The 22,353-nt window shown below is 44.6% G+C and overlaps 1 protein-coding gene and 1 long non-coding RNA gene across 31 annotated transcripts in view; one reads left to right on the top strand and one right to left on the bottom strand.

Moving 5' to 3' along the window:
* Nucleotides 1–22,353, bottom strand: part of NRXN1 (neurexin 1) — a 1,023,765-nt gene that overhangs the window by 476,854 nt on the left and 524,558 nt on the right. For all 29 annotated transcript variants that reach the window (XM_079968418.1, XM_079968429.1, XM_079968424.1 and 26 more), the window contains one exon: nucleotides 269–442. In XM_079968418.1, coding sequence (XP_079824544.1) covers nucleotides 269–442 — 174 coding nt within the window. The remainder of the gene's footprint in view (nucleotides 1–268; nucleotides 443–22,353) is intronic.
* LOC307211992 overlaps nucleotides 1–22,353 on the top strand; it is a 964,702-nt gene that overhangs the window by 746,597 nt on the left and 195,752 nt on the right. The window lies entirely within an intron of this gene.

Here is a 22,353-nt window from a genome sequence, read left to right as displayed (position 1 = left end):
CAATTTGTGTTTTGTGCCATCAGCGAACGTTTCTCCCACAATGGCATCCGCCTTCATTAATAATGTAAAACAGGTCTGGCTTAGTAGCATCGGTAGCAGAGCAGAAATGGATGACAGCGGGGAAGATAGGAAACTGTCATCATCCCAGTGCAAATAAACAGAACACAGCAGGAGGAGAAGATGCTACAACGCACCTATGATGAGGCATATGCATATTTACTTTACGTTGAAGGGGCTGTGACAGGATTACAAAACGATCACTCCGTACCTTCGCATCCGCGTTCTATCTGCCCGTTGCAAAACAGAGCATCCGAGATCAAATCCGGGAGGCGCCCATTCAGATCCACGGAGGCCAGGCAGCCTTGAAACCCTTCTTTCGCATGGACCAGCTTGGGCAAGGATTTGTAGGTTTCTTTTGCTACCCCACCGATGTACAAGTCACCTGGGGAGCCAAAGTGCATGGTTAGTCACAGCTGCCACGATTGCCCAGTTGCATGTTCAGGTGTTTTAACCCACATTTCCACACATACAAACCCCACACACGTGCCCAAGGCAGAAAAGTGAAACAGGTCACTATAAGCAAAAACAAGAAATCATTGGCAAAACACAGCAAGCCAAAGTTGTAACAAGCCACATGAGCAATAATAAAGGACAAAGAAAAAATATTCCCATGGGCTGCTAGCATTAGAGGATAGTGGATCCAAATGTGGTCTTGGATTTCCGGTTCTGCAAGATTTCGGGTTGTATCCTAGGAAGTCATGCTCAGAGAAAACCCACTGAAATTAATAGATGTGACTGATTGAGGTCCAATAATTTCAATGGATCTACTTTGAGCAGAACTTAGGCTGCATTCACATCATATTTATAAAGTGTTATGGTTCCACTTTAAACAGTCATGGCTTCCTCTGAATAATTCTGGGAGCTGAGCGTTCAGATGCTGAGAGTTGTTATTAGATGGGCCTATTCCCTGTCCGTGGGACTTGCCGATCGCATGGTCGGCGGTTCGAATCCCCGCGGCGGGGTGCGCTCAGTCGTTCAGTCCCAGCGCCTGCCAACCTAGCAGTTCGAAAGCACCTCCAGGTGCAAGTAGATAAATGGGGGCCGCTTACCAGCGGGAAGGTAAACGGCGTTCCGTGTGCTGCGCTGGCTCACCAGATGCAGCTTGTCACGCTGGCCACGTGACCCGGAAGTGTCTGCGGACAGCGCTGGCTCCTGGCCTATAGAGTGAGATGAGCGCACAACCCTAGAGTCTGGCAAGACTGGCCCGTACGGGCAGGGGTTACCTTTACATTTATTCCCTGTCCAGAGCTATAATTCCCAGACTGGTTTACCAATCAATCCTTTTTTCACAGAGAGCTCTGGAATTGTAGCTCTGTGAGGGAAGTAGGGGGCCTCTTAACAACTCTCAGCACCCTTAACAAACCACAGCTCCCGAAATTCTTGGGGGGGAAGCCATGACTATCCAAAGTGACATTCTAGCCCTTTAAGCACACAGTGGTCTCAGCTGAATACAGACAGCTGTGTTAGTTTTGCCATCAATGTGGTTCTAGTGGAACATTACCCCTGCCTTTTTAGTAAGTCCCTGCAACTGGGTATATAAAAGTAGAACAAACAGTAGACAAGTTGGCACCATTTTTTGGCTCTATAGGTGGGGTAAAACTAACTAGACCATCTTCCTTATTCACCTTTTCTCCCTTTCCCTCTTTCTCTCTCTTTCACCTAGCTCTTTCTTTCTCTCCCCCCACCCTCCTTCTCTCCTTTTGCACTTTCTTCCTTTCTATTAAAAAAATCAAACTGTGAACAAGTGACTTGCATTAAGTGGAAATATTTAATACAACAACTTCAGTTATTTGCAGTGTGGTATTAAGTATTTCCACTCGGTGCAAGTTCTTTGTTCATGATTTGATTTTTATGGGAAGGCAGAAGGAGAAAATGAAGGGTGGGTGGTTGGGTTGTCAGAGAGTAAGCAGGACAAAATGGAGGCCCAAGAGAGAAGAGTGCTCTTATGCTCAGGTTCTATTGGTGGATTTCTCATGAAACGGCCTCGGTCCTGTATACCTGAAGGAGCATCTCCACCCCCATCGTTCTGCCCAGACGCTGAGGTCCAGCGCCGAGGGCCTTCTGGCGGTTCCCTCATTGCGAGAAGCAAAGCTACAGGGAACCAGGCAGAGGGCCTTCTCGGTAGTGGCACCCGCCCTGTGGAACACCCTCCCATCAGATGTCAAAGAGATAAGCAACTACCTGACATTCAGAAGACATCTGAAGGCAGCCCTGTTCAGAGAAGTTTTTAATGTGTGACATTTTAATGTACTTTTAATCTTTGTTGGAAGCCGCCCAGAGTGGCTGGGGAAACCCAGCCAGATGGGCGGGGTACAAATAATAAATTATTATTATTATTATTATGAGTATCTGGTTGGCTAATGTGAGAACAGGATGCTGGAGTGGATTGGCCATTAGCATCCTCCTGTAGGTTTTTCTTAAATTTTAAAAAAGAAGAAGAGAAGAAGAGTTTGGATTTGATATCCCGCCTTTCACTCCCCTTTAGGAGTCTCAAAGCGGCTAACAATCTCCTTTCCCTTCCTCCCCCACAACAAACACTCTGTGAGGTGAGTGGAGCTGAGAGACTTCAAAGAAGTGTGACTGGCCCCAGGTCACCCAGCAGCTGCATGTGGAGGAGCGGAGACGCGAACCCGGTTCCCCAGATTACGAGACTACCGCTCTTAACCACTACGCCACACTGGTGTAGGAAGGAAGAAATGAGGATGCCACCACTACAAATTGTGAAACCTTCTGAACCTGTCAGTGAATTCCACCCTTCCTCCCCCAAACTGTAAAACATCAGCCTTCAGTTCCTGGTCACTTTTGATCCTTAAGTCCAAGGTCAACATGAATAATTCTAAATTATTTTCCAGTGCTAACGTATATACATGAATTGGTTCGCCCTCCTCCTTGTATTTAGTCACTAGAGAACAATGTCACAATCTGATTCAGATCCGAATTCTGTTTGAGTCCCATTACATCACGGCTTGAATTATCAAGCCAAGCACACAATACTAACAGTTTGGGCAAGGAGAGAAAGACTGAATCATGCAGCCTGTTGGTTTCCAGGAAGGAATACAGCATATCTTGCTACGTGGTCACTTGCACCGTTTTAGCCTGTACACATGAATTCTGCGTTCTTGATTTAGGGCAACCGTTTATGTGGTTCTTATCATTAGCCCAATTCAGACAACAAAATACACTGTGGGAAATCACATAGCCAGGGCATGAACACACACATGCTGTGTATATATTTACATCAATACAAGGGAATGTGTCCCAAGTCCTATGTCAAATAGAAAGAAAAAGTCAAAGTCTGTATTAGAGGTGCTGGTGTTGGTTTTCTTTCCACAAACAAATATGGCGTTGGGGTAGAATTGTCGCTTCTAAACGCACCCCCCTCCATGTTCATAATTCGCTCCTGCAGAGACATGCCATTGTAAGGCACATTATAAAAAGCAATACACAAATGGCTCATAATATTTTGGTGGATGGGTTTAACGGCTGCTTTGCTGTCCTTTTTATTCTTCATTTTTAAAGAATTAGTGCCACTGTTGTCCCATTCAGCATGTTCTATAAAAGATGCTTTATGCAGGAATGATAATTTGCAAACTGCTTACATTTGCTCATTGGTGGCATCCTGCGTTTACAGCGAAATGCTTGTAATGGGATCAATACACAGACTCACATGTACAAAACCACACAAAAGACAAACCCCTAATATTTCTCAAAGCGCCAGCACATAGACAGCACTGCATCCAAGCAGAGGCTGCTCACACTCTCCAAAGGTGGAGAATGCTTTGGCCACTCATTGATATGGTACAGGTGAATTCTTCTCCGAAGTTGGAAGAGAAAAGGCAGAATTGGGAAGCCCTTTTTTAGCACAGAGCACTGAGTGCACATGAGAGCCCATTCCAGTTCTCCTGGAAACACCAGGTCCAGCAAAACTCTATCAACAGTTGTTGCTGTTGTTGCAAAAAGTCAAAGTTTGGGAAAAACACACAAAAAAACCCAAGCCAGGATTTAAATGTATAACCTTCCCCCTTTTCATATGCAGAATCTGATATGGAGGGATTTTAAAAAAACTTGCACACATTTTTTGGCTATCTAATTGAAAAACAGAATAAAAATCTCATATTCAAAGTTGGAAATGGTGAAATCCCAGACATATGAGTTTTTGGCAAATATTTATGTGATTAAGAGTTCAAGAATTCACGTAAGAGTTCAATAATAATAACAACTTGAATAAGACTTCAAGTTTAATAATGATTTTTATTTTATTTTTTAAATTTCTTTTGGCTTGCTTCAGCCAATCTTTGTAGACCATCAACTTTAAAAAAAAACAAAAACAAAAAAACTGCATAGGAATGGGAAGGTAGAGAGTCCTTACAATGACACCATTTGAAGCAGACACATTTCTGGTCATTGGGCTCTTCATTTGCACCCCTTTTGCACCTCCTGAGTTCAGCCCTGTTTCTATATCAAAACCTGTAGAACGATGGAACTTGAAAACAGCTATTCAGTAGGAATGTTTTACTATGTTGTTACAGTTTAGGCTTCATAAGGAAGGAATGAGGGAGTGGCAAGACCTTCGACAAAGCAGTAGAGATGGTAGGCTTTCTTTCTGCCTTGTTAAGCAACCCAAGAGCTGGTCAACAGATTGAGCTTTTATGTCTTTTAGTACTGGCTGGATTTCTGCATCCCTGAGTTAAGCCAAACATGTTTAAGATGGGAGCAGATTGACATATATGATTCAATACACATTGTTCCTTCCATCAGATGAAGGATGAAAACAATACTGGAACAAAGTTCAACATTAGCATCCTGTCAATGACACATTTATTCTTCTGTTCTGAATCACTGGCCACAGCATTGTGTATAGCTTAGACTCAAGGGTCAAGCAATACTTAGATATATATATATATATATATATATATATATATATATATATATATATATATATATATAGAACACTGGGGTCTTCAGATTGCTGATAAAGAAAGTGCTGCAGTTAGTCACTGTCTTCCATTGGTGCCAGCAGCACACCAAATGTGCTCCAACGAGATAAAAAAGATATTTGAGGGTGGATGGTTACGAAGATTGCTTTATCATAATAACTTTACTCATTGCATTGCTGGCTACAACCTTCGCGATGTCACACCAGGCAAACCTCATTATTCAGGGTGAAATAACACTGTTCATTCAGATATGGTGCCAGCTGTGAGAAATGCAAGGGCGGAGGGAAGCAATGTGCCTGTGTCTTCATTATTGTAAAATAAGGATGTCACCCCCAGAAAGCCCCTTTTTAACTAGGAGGGGGGCATTAAGACTAAACTGGCTTAGAAGCATCCTTAGTGCACACTAACCATATTCACAAGTCACTGTATGCCCCATTACTCAAATTTCAATCATGCAATGTTCCCAGTGAACTACCTTTGCAGCGTGTCTACTTTTCCTGAGTTAACATCATGAAATTGCCTGTCCAAAGTTCCGATGATGTTAATAATTTGGAAGGTGGCCATAAATTTCAGTTAAACAAGACTCCCATGCAAATGATTCCCTTAAAGAACATCTAGATTTCTCATTTTGAGATGATGCGAATAATCTTGCTTAGAGATGTACGGTAACTGAAGGAGAGTCCACTAGCTTCCGAGGCAGTTCATTCCACTGTCCAACAGCTCTTTCTGTTTGAAAGCTCTTCCTAATGTTTATTTGGAATCTCCTTTCTTGTAATTTGAATCCATTTGTTCTTGTCCTACACTCAGAAGCGATCCTACTCTTCCTCCAAAGAACTCACAAGCAATGAGGTTAGGCTAAGAGACAGTGACTTGGCCAAGGTCATACTTTCTTTGCAGGGAACACAAACTCTAGCAACTTATGATGATTGCTTCCAGTTTAATGCCAACTCCCACCATTCTTCTCTGGCTCGGATTGCAATCCAAGCCAATGAAGGACCCCTAACTTTCTTCCACTCCAGCCCTTCTCCCAATTCATATCTGACTGCTGAAGTGCCAGTTGGTCAACAACTCCCTGCTTCCTTCCTTTTTTATTTATGGGTCCCTAGAACAGTAGAAAGGGACACGGGTGGCGCTGTGGGTTAAACCACAGAACCTAGAACTTGCCGATCAGAAGGTCAGCAGTTCGAATCCCCAGGACGGGGTGAGCTCCCGTTGCTCGGTCCCTGCTCCTGCCAACCTAGCAGTTCGAAAGCACATCAAAGTGCAAGTAGATAAATAGGTACCACTGTGGTGGGAAGATAAATGGCGTTTCTGTGTGCTGCTCTGGTTCGCCAGAAGCGGCTTAGTCATGCTGGCCACATGACCCGGACACTGTACACCGGCTCCCTCAGCCAATAAAGTGAGATGAGCGCAGCAACCCCAGAGTTGGACACGATTGGACCTAATGGTCTGGGGTCCCTTTACCTTTAGAACAGTAGAAACCCACTTAGCAAACACCATGGGATATGTAGTTTGCCAAAGCTGTCTGGGGGAAATTACATTTCAAGGACTATCTGGGTTCCTACTGTAGCTGTGACCAATATGCAATAAGGGAAGGTGAGAAGGAGGAGCTATCTGGCACCATGGCAACCAGATGATGAAAGAACCAGTTTCCGCACAGCACTCACCTCTGCATCTGCATAAGAGGTCATGCATCTTGGTTATGCTACAGGGTGTTTATGTCATAAAATTTATATATTGCTTGATTGTAGAAAAGAAACTCAAAGTGGTTTGGAAGACACATTTATGTCAGAGAAGTCCAGAGTTTCAGACAAAAGTACTCTGTCTCCTCTGCGCTACGCTTCGTTTTCTACACATAACGTCAAATATATATTTAGCAGCGCCTTTCTGCTTATCATCAACATCAGCACGATTCTTCCCTCCCCCTCCCCTTGACTGACACTACTCTTTAATGTTACAAGGGAGCCTCATCCACCAGTCCACCACACTGACATGTACAAAAGAAGTGATCAAGACGAAGCGAGTGCCTGCAATGGTTCATTTCCCTGATAGACACAATGAGGAGGAGGAAGGTTGCAGCAGGGTCTTCTGCTACTAATTTGACAGTCTGTCAGAATTCAGACTGAAGGTTAAACTACTTTTTTAGTCCCACTGCTGCACTTGGCTCCTGCTCCCCTGATGGATTAATGTCATCCCACAGTCTTTTAGCGATCCCTCATCTGCCAACGATGAACCTGCCTTCAACTCTGCTCTTGCAGCTATTCTTTCCTCCTCTGTCTGGGAACATTGTGAAACCCTTCCGGGGACATTGAGCACAAATGGCTCCAACCCTGAGCTCTGGAAGCAGAAATAGCACGGTCTTGCAAGTAGGAATGGACAAATCTCAAGGGAATTCCAGTTTCTAATTCTTTTCAATTTTCAATTCAGTTTCCTACATTTCTGCAGAAATTTGTGATTTTTTTATTTTAAAAAACAAATATCCTGATGAAAATTCATCAGCATTTTGGTCTGATGTTTGGTTTTAACCAATGCATGCATTTTTGTGTATACACCAATACACACATTTCCTCTGCAATGTGCATTTTTTGTATGATATTTTCACAAATATATGCATTTTGTACACACTATTTGGTTGGAGAACAGTATCACAAAATAAATGTGTTTCAGTTCACACATGGGTCAGAGAAGTGTGAGTTATGTAGATTCTCATTAAAATGCAAACAAAATTGAATTTCTACCCATGGCTAGTTGCAAAATCAGTTGGCACAAAGATCAGTTAGCAAGCTCAGAAGTGACATTGGGCAAGCCACTGTCTCTTAGCCTTTTTCGTGTGTTCTTTGGCAGAAGAGTGGGATGCAAGCCAAATTAATAACAAAAATATAATGTCATGCTGGTACAATCCCCCCCAACACTCCTTGATCCAGACAACCATAAGCTCAACTAGAAATCACGTTTATTGTTAGTATCAAACCCTAGGTTTAAATTTCCCATTCCCTGGGCATACTGTCTGCTCCAGCCTATCCCAACCTGAATATTCTTCACATGTTATTAGACTACATCTCCCATTATCTCTGACCATTGGCCATGTTTGCTGGCACTGATGAGAGGTGGACCAAAATACCTGCATACTTTTATTTATATCAAGCAAGTGTAATTGGCTATCAACCTCTTCCTCTTTAGTTTCTGTTGCCGTTGTGGAATTCAGCAGGTAGAAGGATTAGGGTACAGCTATAATTCTTTGGGATGCAGGTGGCGCTGTGGGTTAAAGTCTCAGCGCCTAGGACTTGCCGATCGAAAGGTCGGCGGTTCGAATCCCTGCGGCGGGGTGCGCTCCCGCTGCTCGGTCCCAGCGCCTGCCAACCTAGCAGTTCGAAAGCACCTCCTGGTGCAAGTAGATAAATAGGGACCGCTTACCAGCGGGAAGGTAAACGGCGTTTCCGTGTGCGGCTCTGGCTCGCCAGAGCAGCGATGTCACGCTGGCCACGTGACCCGGAAGTGTCTCCGGACAGCGCTGGCCCCTGGCCTCTTAAGTGAGATGGGCGCACAACCCCAGAGTCTGTCAAGACTGGCCCGTACGGGCAGGGGTACCTTTACCTTTACCTTATAATTCTTTGGTTTTATCTGTCATTAGCTCTGCCTCTACCTACTATTAGTCTCCCCGCCTTCCACCCCACTGATTCCAATGGGCACCAACTACAACTGCTTTTGAAAGTGGAATGAATAAAAGAATCATAGATTTGGCAGGTGTATACGATATGAGAGCCCAGATTCCAGAATGCTATATTTTAAAGACTGTACTTCGTGAGTTGTACTGGTGTTCTGATGTGGCCCTGCAAATTCTCCAACAGTTGTGTACACTGTGAGTCACCACCTTCTGGAAGACCTTCCATATGTGTATTAAGTTACACCATCTAGAGATACGCTGCCATATGCAGAAGGACCTCGAAACCCATCAGAAAGGGCGATGGTGCTGATAGGGGAAGAGAGGAGGAGGTCTAAGTGGTAAATGAGCTTAGGGTGGGTCTCTGATGAAGTGTGCTTCTATCCCACTAGATTGCCTTTGGTTTGCAGTTTCTCCCAGAGGTATTTGTCTTCTGAACCATGCTCCTGGCTGTGTGTCATATCATGTTCTGTCACTTAAATGGCTTGGACTCCAAGGCACAAGAAAATGTATAAAAATAGAAGACAACCAGAGAAACAGATTTATTTCCTTGCGAAATGAGACTCTGGAATCTCAATGACTTCCTGACTCTAACATTTTGTTAGCAAGTTGAAGTGGAAGGCATGTGTATTGACAGAGATTAAGCAGATTTAAAACTAGAGCGCTCTGTTTGTCCAACAGACTGTGAGTGGAAGTTGGTGGTGCATGCTAAATGGGGGGAAAGATAATGTGATTGCCATGTAAGATGGTAATCCATCTGCCATGGAAGAAATGGAATGCCAGCCACTGTACATGGGAGGAACAGGAAAGATGCAGAATGACAAACTAGCCCCGGTGGCTGAAGATTTCAGGCATCTCTTGTCAGTGGGAAACCTTATTTTCTCTCTGCTCTCATTTAAATTTTTGGAGACTCTGTCCAAAACAAATGCCTAGGATATTTATAGTAACCCAAAGTAACTTCAAGCAATTAGAATCCATCACAAATATACAATATAAGCTGTTCTGGATACACGATGTGAGGGAAAATATTTGCAGCTCACAGTTCTATTAATATTTATGCATTATTCCTACTGACATATCGCTCTCAATTAGAAAATAGCAAAGATATAAATACAAAACAACACAAAGCAAATATTGCAAATCTAAAAGAGGATTAGACATTCATAGTGGAGAAGGATACCAATGGCCACTAGTCACAACGGCAACACACTCCTTCCACAGTATGTTTCAGAATAACAGTTTATGGAAACTGCAGGAGGGCATACTGCTGCGGTACTCAGGTCCTACCTGTAGGGTTCCCATAAGCATCCCATAAGTCTCCACTCCCATCGTTCAGCCCGGACACTGAGATCCAGCGTCGAGGGCCTTCTGGTGGTTCCCTCATTGCGAGAAGTGAGGTTACAGGGAACCAGCCAGAGGGCCTTCCCGGTAGTGGCGCCCACCCTGTGGAACACCCTCCCTTCAGATGTGAAGGAACTAAGCAGCTATCCTATCTTTAAAAGACATCTGAAGGCAGCCCTGTTTAGGGAAGTTTTTAATATTTAATGTTGTACCGTTTTTAACATTTGCTTGGGAGCCTCCCAGAGTGGCTGGGGAAACTCAGCCAGATGGGTGGGGTATGAATAATAAATTATTATTATAATATATTATATATCTGGTTGGCCACTGTGAGAACAGGATGTTGGACTAGAGAGGCCCGATCCATTAGGGCACCATTCATGTTCCTGTAACATGCTTCAAACACCCAAACCCATTACATAATTCAAAGCAGCAATGGGCTAAAATCCTCTAGTCTGCACAACAAAGGTCCAAAAAAACGAACACAGAACTCCTGGGTAAAGAGATGCACCTTGACCAGTTGACAAAATTAAATAGATGATTGTGCATGCTGCTCCTCTCAAGGCAAGGGAAGCACAAGGAGGGTGTCCCCACCAAGGAGGCCCTAACCTGGGTCACTGCCCATCTGGCATTGCCCAGCAGTGGGAACACCAGCAAGGCTTCCTCCACAGATTTTAATGGCTGGGCTGGCACTAACCAGGAGGCGCATTCTGTCAAAAACAGTAATTTCAGGCATTTTGGTTGATTGCGTTTTGTATTGTTCTTGGTGTTGCCTACCTATCTAGTTTACTCATACTGTGCATTTTTAATTGATGCCAATTGTTAAACCTCCATAAAATGCACAACCAGAATTTATTGCAAAGAGATGCAAAGACCTGATTTTGCTTCATGGTGAAAGATGTTTCACCATTCCCTCAGCATCTGTTGGGCCCTGCTGCACTGTTTTCTCCAGTTCTATTCTGCCACTTACTGGGCAGTTTAAATTCCAAATTTTCATATCCTTTTGTACGTGAATCTTCTCTGATCAATGCAGGAAGAAGAAAGTCTGGGAAACCAATAATTGCCACACAAGCCTCTCCCTTCTTTTTAACTTCAGCTAGCATGGCTATGATTGAGTCCTGCTGAAATAAATTCAGTGGATAATGCTCTACAACAATATGTTGTCTTGTTTATCCCACTGATTGAGGCAATAAAGAAATGATGACACTTAACAAAACTCAAACCTACAAAGCTTCCATTTTACAAATATCTCAGCCTGTGAAGGCTCACTTTACGACATGGGCTCCAAGTAAAGGTAAAAGGTAAAGGTACCCCTGCCCGTACGGGCCAGTCTTGACAGACTCTGGGGTTGTGCGCCCATCTCACTCAAGAGGCCAGGGGCCAGCGCTGTCCGGAGACACTTCCGGGTCACGTGGCCAGCGTGACATCGCTGCTCTGGCGAGCCAGAGCCGCACACGGAAACGCCGTTTACCTTCCCGCTGGTAAGCGGTCCCTATTTATCTACTTGCACCCGGAGGTGCTTTCGAACTGCTAGGTTGGCAGGCGCTGGGACCGAGCAGCGGGAGCGCACCCCGCCGCAGGGATTCGAACCGCCGACCTTTCAATCGGCAAGCCCTAGGCGCTGAGGCTTTAACCCACAGCGCCACCTGCGTCCCTGGGCTCCAAGTATCTGTTCCTAAAACATTCTTCCAGGCTAGGTTCATAAGCTCTATAGGCCTTACAGCCCCTGCCACATGCTAAAAACTGGTCCTTGTGAACTCCCCAAGCTGCGGCACAGAAGAGACATAATATTTAGAAGCATTCTGTGTGAGCACTCGGGGGGGGGGGGAGGGGGAAGCATGTCTTTGAAGATAGTTGCCTCCCAGTTTTGGGAACCAGCACTCAGTTCATGACACATTCAAACTTTAGAAGCTAAAGAAATTCACCTTCCAAACCATTTAATTATGAACATAAATTATGAGAGGGCAGCCCATCAATATCTCTGAGGGCAAAGAAAACACAGCAAAAAAAATGATTCTGTTGTTTGTATATTCCCGCCCCCCCCCCCGGCCATTGTTGCATGATTTTAGTTGTTAGCTGCTGAAAACATCAGCTGTATTTGATGAAAAGGCAATAGCAGCCTGGGCAGGATTCAGCTAACTAGTCTAGTAGCAGAAACCTGGGCAAGCACTTCCACTAGCGGAACAGTGCTTACCCCCCTCCCTTCTGGAACTGGCCTGGGGGGGTTGGGAGAACCCCCAAAACTGTCCATGGGTGAGGGGAGGGGAATGATTTGATCTGGCAAGCTTAAAAGCTTGTGCTGATGGAATGATTGCCCTAGCACCACGTTGAATTCTTCCCTGTGAATTCTGCTAAAGCAGAGGGTTTTTTTGAGGGAGTCATGAACACACCAAACATCTATAATTGCTTAAGTGCTCTGTGTCATTTGGCTGTGTTTTATATGAATATGCCGGGCTGGGAGGAGCTGTCAGTGTGAGCACGCATGTCATGACCCTGACCATGGGCAGTGGACAAAATTCTGACACAGAGAAGGAGGAAGAAGAACCAGCTGGGAGAGGAAGGACACAGAGGTGCTGAACCCAAATCATTACATCAAGCCTGAGGCTATTGCCCAGAAGCCAACTGAGTCAAGAGTTCCATGCACTAGAATGGAGGACCTTCTACTGTATTCTTGCAGCGGCCACCCAAATGTCTATGGGAAGTCTGCAACCAGGACAGCATCCATTTCAAGACCCCTAAGGAATTGGATGCCTATAAAAGCAAGGACTTCACACTTCCCAGAGCCTATTCATTTTGATAGGAAGTGATTGAAAGGCATTAGCAAGCTAGGCTTCGGGACAAAGAAGACTACCCCTTTAAGACTCTCCACCATCCAGGAAGGGGCAGAGCTTCAGATGTGCATATGATAACCAGGAGCTGGGTCAGCTGGCTCAACTTGCCCCCTCCACACATTTATTCACTGAACAATTGCATAGGGCTTGTGGCTATGAATGGAATGGGAGACACTGCCATTGACCTCCTCTGTTCTTACACAGAAGAAATAAGATGACACGGGTAAGACATATAGAGGTTGACATCTCACTAGCAAAGGAGATACAGCAGTAATTGGAATTCTGCCTCTGCAAGAGATTGCTATTGCTACATGGTGAGTTCATCAGCCTATGGCAAGGTTGCTGGAATTAACTTGTGTGCATGTTGATATGGACAACAGGCGTAATGGCTGCTTGTTTATCTAACCCAGTGTGCATTTGCTGACACTTAACAAGCTTTCTCTCTCTTTTGGCAGGGAAGTTTTGAGTCCTAGTAACCTGGAAAAGCCTTCTCTATCGACCTTGAAAGAGGGCACATAGACCGCGGTAAAAAATAATACGGAGTGACTTATATAAAACAATAGGAACTAATCTAATGGAAAATTGAAATCATTCAGCTTTGCCCCATGGAAGGAGGAGGGAGGCTCCACTGGTAAATCATTTGGGCTTCCGAGAAAACCCTCTTATGTGACACAAGAGGGAAGCCAAATGCTGTCCGTTCTTTCATTATCAATGGTTAACATAGTAAGGGACAGCTGAGCAAAGCAGAATAAGCTTGCAAGGATCTGTTGCCAGAAGAATGCCTACAAACATTCAGCCACTCTCACCTGTGTACAACACATTTCAAATCAAATCTCTCCCCTTCTCTTTGTGTCTCCCCCCCCCCAAGTCTATGACAATAGTGTCTCAAACCGAATGTATATGAAATGTGAAAAAGACTCTATGAATTGAAAGTGGAGACACTATATGTACTTCTTGTCTATTTGTTTTGTAACACAATTCTTTTTAATAAAAATGATTTTTAAAAAATAACGACAATGATAATGGCTGAAAACACTCAAAAGTGAGAGGGTTTTTTAAAAAATCTAGTATGCATATGTATTTATGTTTGGTATTCAGGAATTTGCACTACCAGAGAGCTTAAAATAATGCAGAAAAATAAAAAAGGATTGCTTTCAGATGAAATTCTAAACTATGGTTTAGCCTAAAAAAAGCCTTATGCACTTTCTGTTCCTTTTCCTCCTCCAGTGGAAATTAGAAGCCTTCACTTTTATATTTGACTAACCACAGTTTGCCATTATGTCTGAAAACTGGACAAACTGTGGTTGGACTTAACCATGGTGCACTGGAAAGAAGTCAGCCCAAGTATGGTTCATGAAACCGGTTTGTTTCAATAAAACATGGGGCACAAGGAGAAGGGGACGACAGAGGGCGAGATGGTTGGACAGTGTTCTCGAAGCTACCAGCATGAGTCTGACCAAACTGTGGGAGGCAGTGGAGGACAGGAGTGCCTGGCGTGCTCTGGTCCAGGGGGTCACGAAGAGTCGGACACGACTAAACGACTAAACAAACAACAAGAATAACTACCATTTAAGAGTTATGTGAAATGCCAAAACACAACTAACTGAAAACAATAACTTCCAATCTCTTTCTCGTAGCTCCATCAGAGGAGGAGATGCTTGTGAAGATAATGCTAAGCTACAGTATAGAAAGAGGCCATTTTCAACCAAGATAACAGTGCAAGAAATGGATGCCGTAAGCGGAAAGCCTTTCCCATTATCTTCACGGTTATTTCCTCACTGTTGAAAAGTGATCTCACACATTTGTGGTATGGGGGGGGGGGGGACAGCATCCATATGTCCCCACCCTTCTGCACTACCATTCATACTTTCTCTCCATTTGAATCACACCTTCTTCTGGCTTTTTTCTTCCTTTCTCCAGCCTCCCATGTTTAACTCTATCTTCCCTCTCCACCCCCACCCAACCAGTTCTCCAGGCCATTTTCCCTTTCAGATACTCCAGCTGCTCCTTCTCATCATCTTCCCCAACGCAATCCCATTATAGCTCTAAGACAACCCATGGCCCCTTCTTCCTTTTATCACATTTCTTCAGTCTCTCAGTCTTTAAGGTGCTTGGAAATATGAAACAGGAGAAGGCATTGGACAGGGGAGCACTGAAGTCTGGGGTAAAGCACAGTAACATAAGAAGCAGTCTCATATTGAATCAGCCAATTGGCCCAGTTAGCTGGGTATTGTCTACAAAGATTGGCAGCTGTTCTCCAAGGTTTCAGGTGGCAAATTCTCCAAGTCCTACCTGGAGATGCCAGGGATTAAATTCAGGACCTTTTGAATACTAAGCAGATCTTCTGCTACTGAGTTAAGGCCTGCTCTGTGAGTTTTCCTGTTCATTGCTCTCAGAACCAGACATCCCTTCATTACTCACATATCCAGGGGAGCATTTAAAGGGCCCCTTACTCGTTTATTTTGCTCCTAACTACTATGACCATAGGGATGCGGGTGGCACTGTGGGTTAAACCACAGAGCCTAGGACTTGCCGATCAGAAGGTAGGCAGTTCAAATTCCTGCAACGGGGTGAGCTCCCGTTTGGTCCCTGCTCCTGCCAACATAGCAGTTTGAAAGCGCGTCAAGTAGATAAATAGGTACCACTCCAGAGGGAAGGTAAACAGCATTTCCATGCACTGCTCTGGTTCACCAGAAGCGGCTTAGTCATGCTGGCCACATGACCCGGAAGCTGTATGCCAGCTCCCTTGGCCAGTAAAGCGAGATGAGTGCCGCAACCCCAGAGTCGGCCACGACTGGACCTAATGGTCAGGGGTCCCTTTACCTTTTTACTATGACCATAGTCACTTTTGACCCTTTGCTTCAAATACTGCTAATCTTTGCCACCTTATTAGTGTCAGTTGTGTTGGTCTCTAGGCATGCAAATAGTTTTGAGAGGAGAGTCAGGATTGGTGTAGCGGCTGCTGATGCCAGAAAGGCAATTGATGGAGATCTAAAGCAGGGGAAAGCAGAAAAAACTTCCATGCAGAGCTTGTAGGGTATTTAGGCTGCATACACACCATACATTCAAAGCACAAGTCTCCCCCCAAAGAATCCTGGGAACTGTAGTTTATCCCTTACACAGCTATAATTTCCAGCACCCTTAACAAAGCACAGTTGCTTTGTTGCACAGCTGCACAGAAAGGAACTTTGGGAGAAGTCATGTATTTTAAATCTTCTTTAAATGTACAGTGTGTAGGCAGGCTTAGAGTACTATATCCCAAGTGAGAGAAGGAGGTTATCCAAACACAGTTGGTTATTTCACTTCCCTCTTAGCTTTCAGGCAGCAAATGTCTTGCCTTGTCCTGGTGAAACAATATGAGATCAGAAAGAGCACAGGCAAGCCCTGATCAGGTGTTAAAGACCCCATGTGCTTCGAATCATGCAAGAGGCGAATTTCTGCATTGTAGTTCATGTCATCGCGTGCCTGCATTGGAGAAGGCTCGCACCAGGGAGCCCACTCTAAACTTCCTGCACAATATCAAACCATACAGATTTCCAAATAATGGAGAAAAACCTAAAGAAATACATTATGTTCCCCACTGACTTACCCCCCCCCCTTCCTCCCCACAATGTATGGAAGGTGGTAGGATCAGTGAGGGCCCTTTTATTACCTGAATGGAACTACAGAATCCCAGAAATGTAGGGATGGGGGTGGGGATTCATTTGGGTGCACATTTAAAGGAAAATCTACCTACGTCACACTTTTCAGAACAATATGCAAAGTGGAACAAAATTATCCTTCAAAATTCACACTGTTCCTATTTTGTGATGAAGTCCCCCCCCCCTCCAAAAAAAAAAGAATGTGTACCGAAAAGCATATATAATTAGAGGAAAGTGTGCATAAAAATGAATGTGTTTAGTGAAAATGGCATACCCAAAAAACGTGTTATATATTAGGGGGAACAGCTTGCAGATTTGTGCACCTTGGTCACAAAATTGCAAACATAAATGTGTTTCATCAGGAGAAATTCGCACTGAAATGGTGGCAGGTTTTCAGGTAAGGTAAAGGTAAAGGGACCTTTGACCATTATGTCCAATCGTGGCCGACTCTGGGGTTGCGGCGCTCATCTCGCTTTATTGACCGAGGGAGCCAGCTTACAGCTTCCAGGTCATGTGGCCAGCATGGCTAAGCCGCTTCTGGCGAACCAGAGCAGTGTACGGAAATGCCATTTACCACCCCGCTGGAAGGGTACCTATTTATCTACTTGTACTTTGACATGCTTTCGAACTGCTAGGTTGGCAGGAGCAGGGACCGAGCAACGCCCCCTTAATTAAAATAAACAAGCAAACCGCAAATTGCTGCAGAAATGCGAATAGCTGAATTTAAGATGGGGAAAATGAGAAACTGAGGGAACCAAATTTGAAAATTTATAAAAGGAAAAGCACACACCAATAAATAAATATTTTTTTAGAAAGGGCCAATACTGGACATAGACACACAAAGCATTTTTTTTAAAAAAAATAAACAAAATCAAGACTCCTTGTGCTCCACTCTGCTTCCCTTTACTTCCCACTCAGGGAGCTGATGCATCATGTGGGGCTGTGGCCAGGAGCGGAGGAAGGGGGTGCGGTGGGGGCGGGCCACCCCTGGTGTCACCACTGAGGGGGGTGGCAAAGTGCTGAGCGGCCCTCAGTGTGGGGCCTGCAGTGCACCCGAGCCATGTGTCTCTCCTGGGAGTGACGCAGTGGCTTGGGTGCCCGCAGGCTCTGCGCTGCCCCAAACAGTCCGCCCACCGCCTCCTCCACAGCTGTAGGGCGGCTGAGTGGGAGGAGGCAGGCAGACTCCTCGGAGGTGGCTGGCGGGGGCGTTGGTGGCCAAAACCTCTCCTCCTCCTCTTCACCTGCTCTCCAGCAGTGAGAGCCAGTGTGGTGTAGTCGTTAAGAGTGGTAGACTGGCGGTTCCCTCATTGCGAGAAGCAAAGCTACAGGGAACCAGGCAGAGGGCCTTCTCGGTAGTGGCGCCCGCCCTGTGGAACACCCTCCCACCAGATGTCAAAGCGATAAACAACTACCTGACATTCAGAAGACATCTTAAGGCAGCCGTGTTCAGGGAAGTGTTTAACGTGTGATATTTTACTGTATTTTTGGTTTCTATGAAAGCCGCCCAGAGTGGCTGGGGAGGCCCAGCCAGATGGGCGAGGTATAAATAATAAATTATTATTATTATTATTATAGACTCGTAATCTGGTGAACCGGGTTCGCTTCCCTGCTCCTCCACATGCAGCTGCTGGGTGACCTTGGGCTAGTCACACTTCTTGAAGTCTCTCAGCCCCACTCACCTCAAGGGTGTTTGTTGTGGGGGAGGAAGGGAAAGGAGAATGTTAGCCGCTTTGAGACTCCTTCAGATAGTGATAAAGCAGGATATGAAATCCAAACTCTTCTTCCAGCAGCCGCCATGAGCTGCCCATGGAAGTAGGCCAGAAGTGGTGGCCACAGAGAGGCAACGGGATGCTCTCTCACGACCGCCACTGCCACATCCTCCTCCCTGAGCTCGGTGGTGGCAGCACTGGTGAAAGTCAGTGAAATATACACAAAGTGATTTCATGCTCTTTATTCAGCTCATAGTGGTGAGGAGGAATGAATGACTGTCCCCTCAAAGTATCTGCTTTATATACGTTATTTACACAATGGGCTGCACATGATTGGCTAATTCTGGAATTCTACTGTAAGCCAATCAGGTTGTGGATTCACTTATATCTGGAGCATGATTGGGTGGTTCCTGCCAACCAATCATACTGCTGCATTGTTCTAGGACCAATCAGACTGCTGGAATTTGGATCCTATTGTTCTAAGACCAACCAGACTGCTGCAGTTTGGATCCTATTCAACTCAGTACATAACAGTCGGGATATTCTGGGATCAAATCAGAAGGTGGGGTGGCTTTTGGAATTCCGGGACTGTTCACGGAAAATTGGGACACTCGAAGAGTATGTATGCATCCACATGCACACATAAAACATCTCCACCCCAATCGTTCTGCCAAGACACTGAGGTCCAGCGCTGACGGCCTTCTGGCGGTTCCCTCACTGAGAGAAGCAAAGTGACAGGGAACCAGGCAGAGGGCCTTCTTGGCAGTGGCCCCGCCCTGTGGAACGTCCTCCCATCAGATGTCAAAGAGATAAACAACTACCTGACGTTTAGAAGACATCTGAAGGCAGCCCTGTTCAGGGAAGTTTTTAATGTGTGACATTTTCATGTATAATGGTACCTCTGGTTACGTACTTAATTCATTCCAGAGGTCCGTTCTTAACCTGAAACTGTTCTTAACCTGAGGTACCACTTTAGCTAATGGGCCTCCCGCTACTGCTGTGCCGCTGCCGTGTGATTTCTGTTCTCACCCTGAAGCAAAGTTCTTAACCCTAGGTACTATTTCTGGGTTAGCGGAGTCTGTAACCTGAAGCCTATGTAACTTGAAGCGAATGTAACCCGAGGAACCACTGTATTTTTAATCTTTGTTGGAAGCTGCCCAGAGTGTCTGGGGAAAGCCAACCAGATGGGGTGCAAATAAATTATTATTATTATTATTATTATTATTATTATTATTATTATTATTATTATTATTTTACGAGAGGCCTTTTTCAGACAAAGGAAAGGAGAATGAGAATAAAAATCTGAAGGGGAAATGAAAAGAAATACAAAACACCTTCTACAAAATAGATGAGGAATTGGGAGGTGAGCCTTGCCTGCATTTTGGGTTATGTCAGAGGTTTCTGCACGCAGTAAGACGGAAGAAAGAAATACTGCCCCTGCAAAGGTCATAACTTCAAATGCCATCTGAAATAGCAGGCACCACATCCCCCAAATCTGTCTCAACGAGGCCAGTCAGGGGAGACGACCGCTACAAGTGTTTACACTTCCACTCCCTAGTTTAAAATGTCAATATGCTTGTTTTAGTGCTTTTGTTAGAAGCCTCAAGGTTAGAAACCCTGTGGGAAAGATTTTGCACGGAAGGGTTATTATTACAGAATTTGGAACGTGGAGGAAACAAAAAGAACTAGGCTGGATATTCCAGCGGAGTTGATCTGCAGCGAGATTCCCCCCCCCCCCCTTTTCTCTTCCCTGAGACTGCACCAGGAAGGATATTTTGTGACATAATGGTGCCCTCTAGTGCTTTTACGAAGCATGGTATCTGTAAAGTCAGGTATAACGTTTGGAAATGAAAAAGAAACACGGGGATAACTTTTTCAGCTGAACCAAATTGTGTAGAGGTGAGCAAACAACCTCCAAGCTTTGGAGATTTTTTTCTGCAGTTGGAATCCAGGTCAGCTCTCAGAAGGGGATTGGCATAAGAAGAAAGTATTGCTAGACCAGGGTGGGGGATAAATTTGATTCAGTTTCCATTTATAGGTGAAACAAGCAGCCATCTTTTAATGTTAGCACTTTTCCATTTATAATTTATATATATATATATATATATATATATATATATATATATATATACACACACACACACACACACATTATTATTTTATATATATATATATATAGAGAGAGAGAGAGAGAGAGAGAGAGAGAGAGAGAGCGCAATACCAGCCAAGTAATGGGAAGAAAAATGCATATACTGGGGTAAATTGTTCCTATAAATCCACATATTAGTGAAAATAAGACATTATTTTAGGGAAAACTGCTTACAAGAATTTGTATATTAGTCAAATCTGCAAACAAAAATGTGTTTATTAGGAAAAATTTGTATGAAAACAGCCGTGGATTTTCTCTATTTTTTAAATCACAAATTGCTTCCTCATAGCAGCACAGAGTTCACACAGCATTGAGCTTCCAGTCTGAAAACTCTTCTTGCAATGCCTACAGTTGATCTTAACCAGGCATAGGCAAACTCGGCCCTCCAGATGCTTTGGGACTACAACACCCATCATCCCTAGCTAACAGGACCAGTGGACAGGAATAATGGGAATTGTAGTCTCAAAACATCTGGAGGGCCAAGTTTGCTTATGCCTGATCTTAACTGATTATAAAACCACTGTTTGTGCATGTACTTTTCATTCAAGCACATCCCCAATGGCAGCACTGCCTATACAGATCAAGCAGCCGCACAACTTCCTGTGATCAAATGATGACTGCAGGAAGTAGGCTGTGCAAAAAAACTTTTGAAAGAAGTCAGTGGGCATAAGGCATGTGGGCAGGATTTATTTTTTTATACATACTATCCTACTGAAAGTAGGCAACTTGGCCATTTTGTACTTTGTAAATGGAAGCGATTGCACCACGCCTCAAGTCTGATTCCAAAAATGTAGCACAGCCAAAGATGTTTGCTGATGGTGGTGAACGTTAATACAGTCGGACCTTGGATCCTGAACACCTTGCGAGTCAAATGTTTTGGCTCCTGAATGCCACAAACCCAGAAGTGAGTGTTATGTTTTGTGAACGTTCTTTGGAACCCGGACGTCTGATGTGGCTTCCACAGCTTCCAATTGGCTGCAGGACCTTCCTGCAGCCAATCAGAAGCTGCACCTTGGTTGTGAAGATTTTGGAAGTCGAACGGACTTCTGGAATGGTTTCCGTTAGACTTCCGAGGTACCACTGTACTGGTAAAGCTGAGTGAACCTTGGGGATGGAACTCCCCTTTGGTAATGGAAAGGATGCCAAAACATTTTAGCAAATCACGCAATCCCCCCTGCCACCAAAATAAATCTGCAGGTACCTCTTGTGTGTGTGTAGTGGAGTGTATGCTGCTATTCTATATTCTATCTACAAAATTAGAACATAAGGCAACGGATGCTTAATTTCCTATGTATCCGATCTACCACACACTAACAAGGCACGATATAAACTGTATCACAAGCCCACCATATGAGTGGAGGTTTGCAAAAACTCTCCTTTTTATTTCCATGGAAATTTCTGCCACCTCACACAGCTACGAGAAATATCAGCAGAGATATCCTAGCAATGGCTTGTGTCCCCGGGGAGCTCAGAATCTTTGTTAACTATCAGCAAATGCTGGTAAAGGAAGAAAGACTGCAATCTGAAGTATAGCTTGATGGCAGATAATACACTTGCATTGCAGTCTTTCAGGGAAACTTGTTGCCTTTTAGCGATCTTCTTGCTGACGAATCCTTGATAAGCTTCTGAAGCACCTCCAGTTCCCAGTCAAACTACTACTTCTGAATAATAGCTTGCTCCTTGCCATCAGCATGCACTTCCCAAGGAACTTTACCCTACCAGGAATTCTGGGTCCAGTAATCCCTGGCAGGAAACAATATTGTCTCCCAGGACCTAAAGGATGCCAACTGTCACCACCTTTCCTTGGGGAAGGGGGGAGGGGAAGGAACGACATACAAAGGACTGAGGCACACTTTGATCCTGCTTGTGAACATTAGATCAGTGCGTTTTCTTGGCCCTGTATGCCTGAAGGAATGTCTCCACCCCCATCATCCAGCCTAGACACTGAGGTCCAGCACTGAGGGCCTTCTGGCGGTTCCCTCAATGAGAGAAGCCAAGTAACAGGGAACCAGGCAGAGGGCCTTCTC

Source organism: Podarcis cretensis (genome assembly GCF_951804945.1).
Source record: "Podarcis cretensis genome assembly, chromosome: 3".
NCBI classification, from domain to species: Eukaryota; Metazoa; Chordata; class Lepidosauria; order Squamata; family Lacertidae; genus Podarcis; species Podarcis cretensis.
Note: the sequence above shows the minus strand (reverse complement) of the source record. Positions and strands in the feature narration are given on the sequence as shown.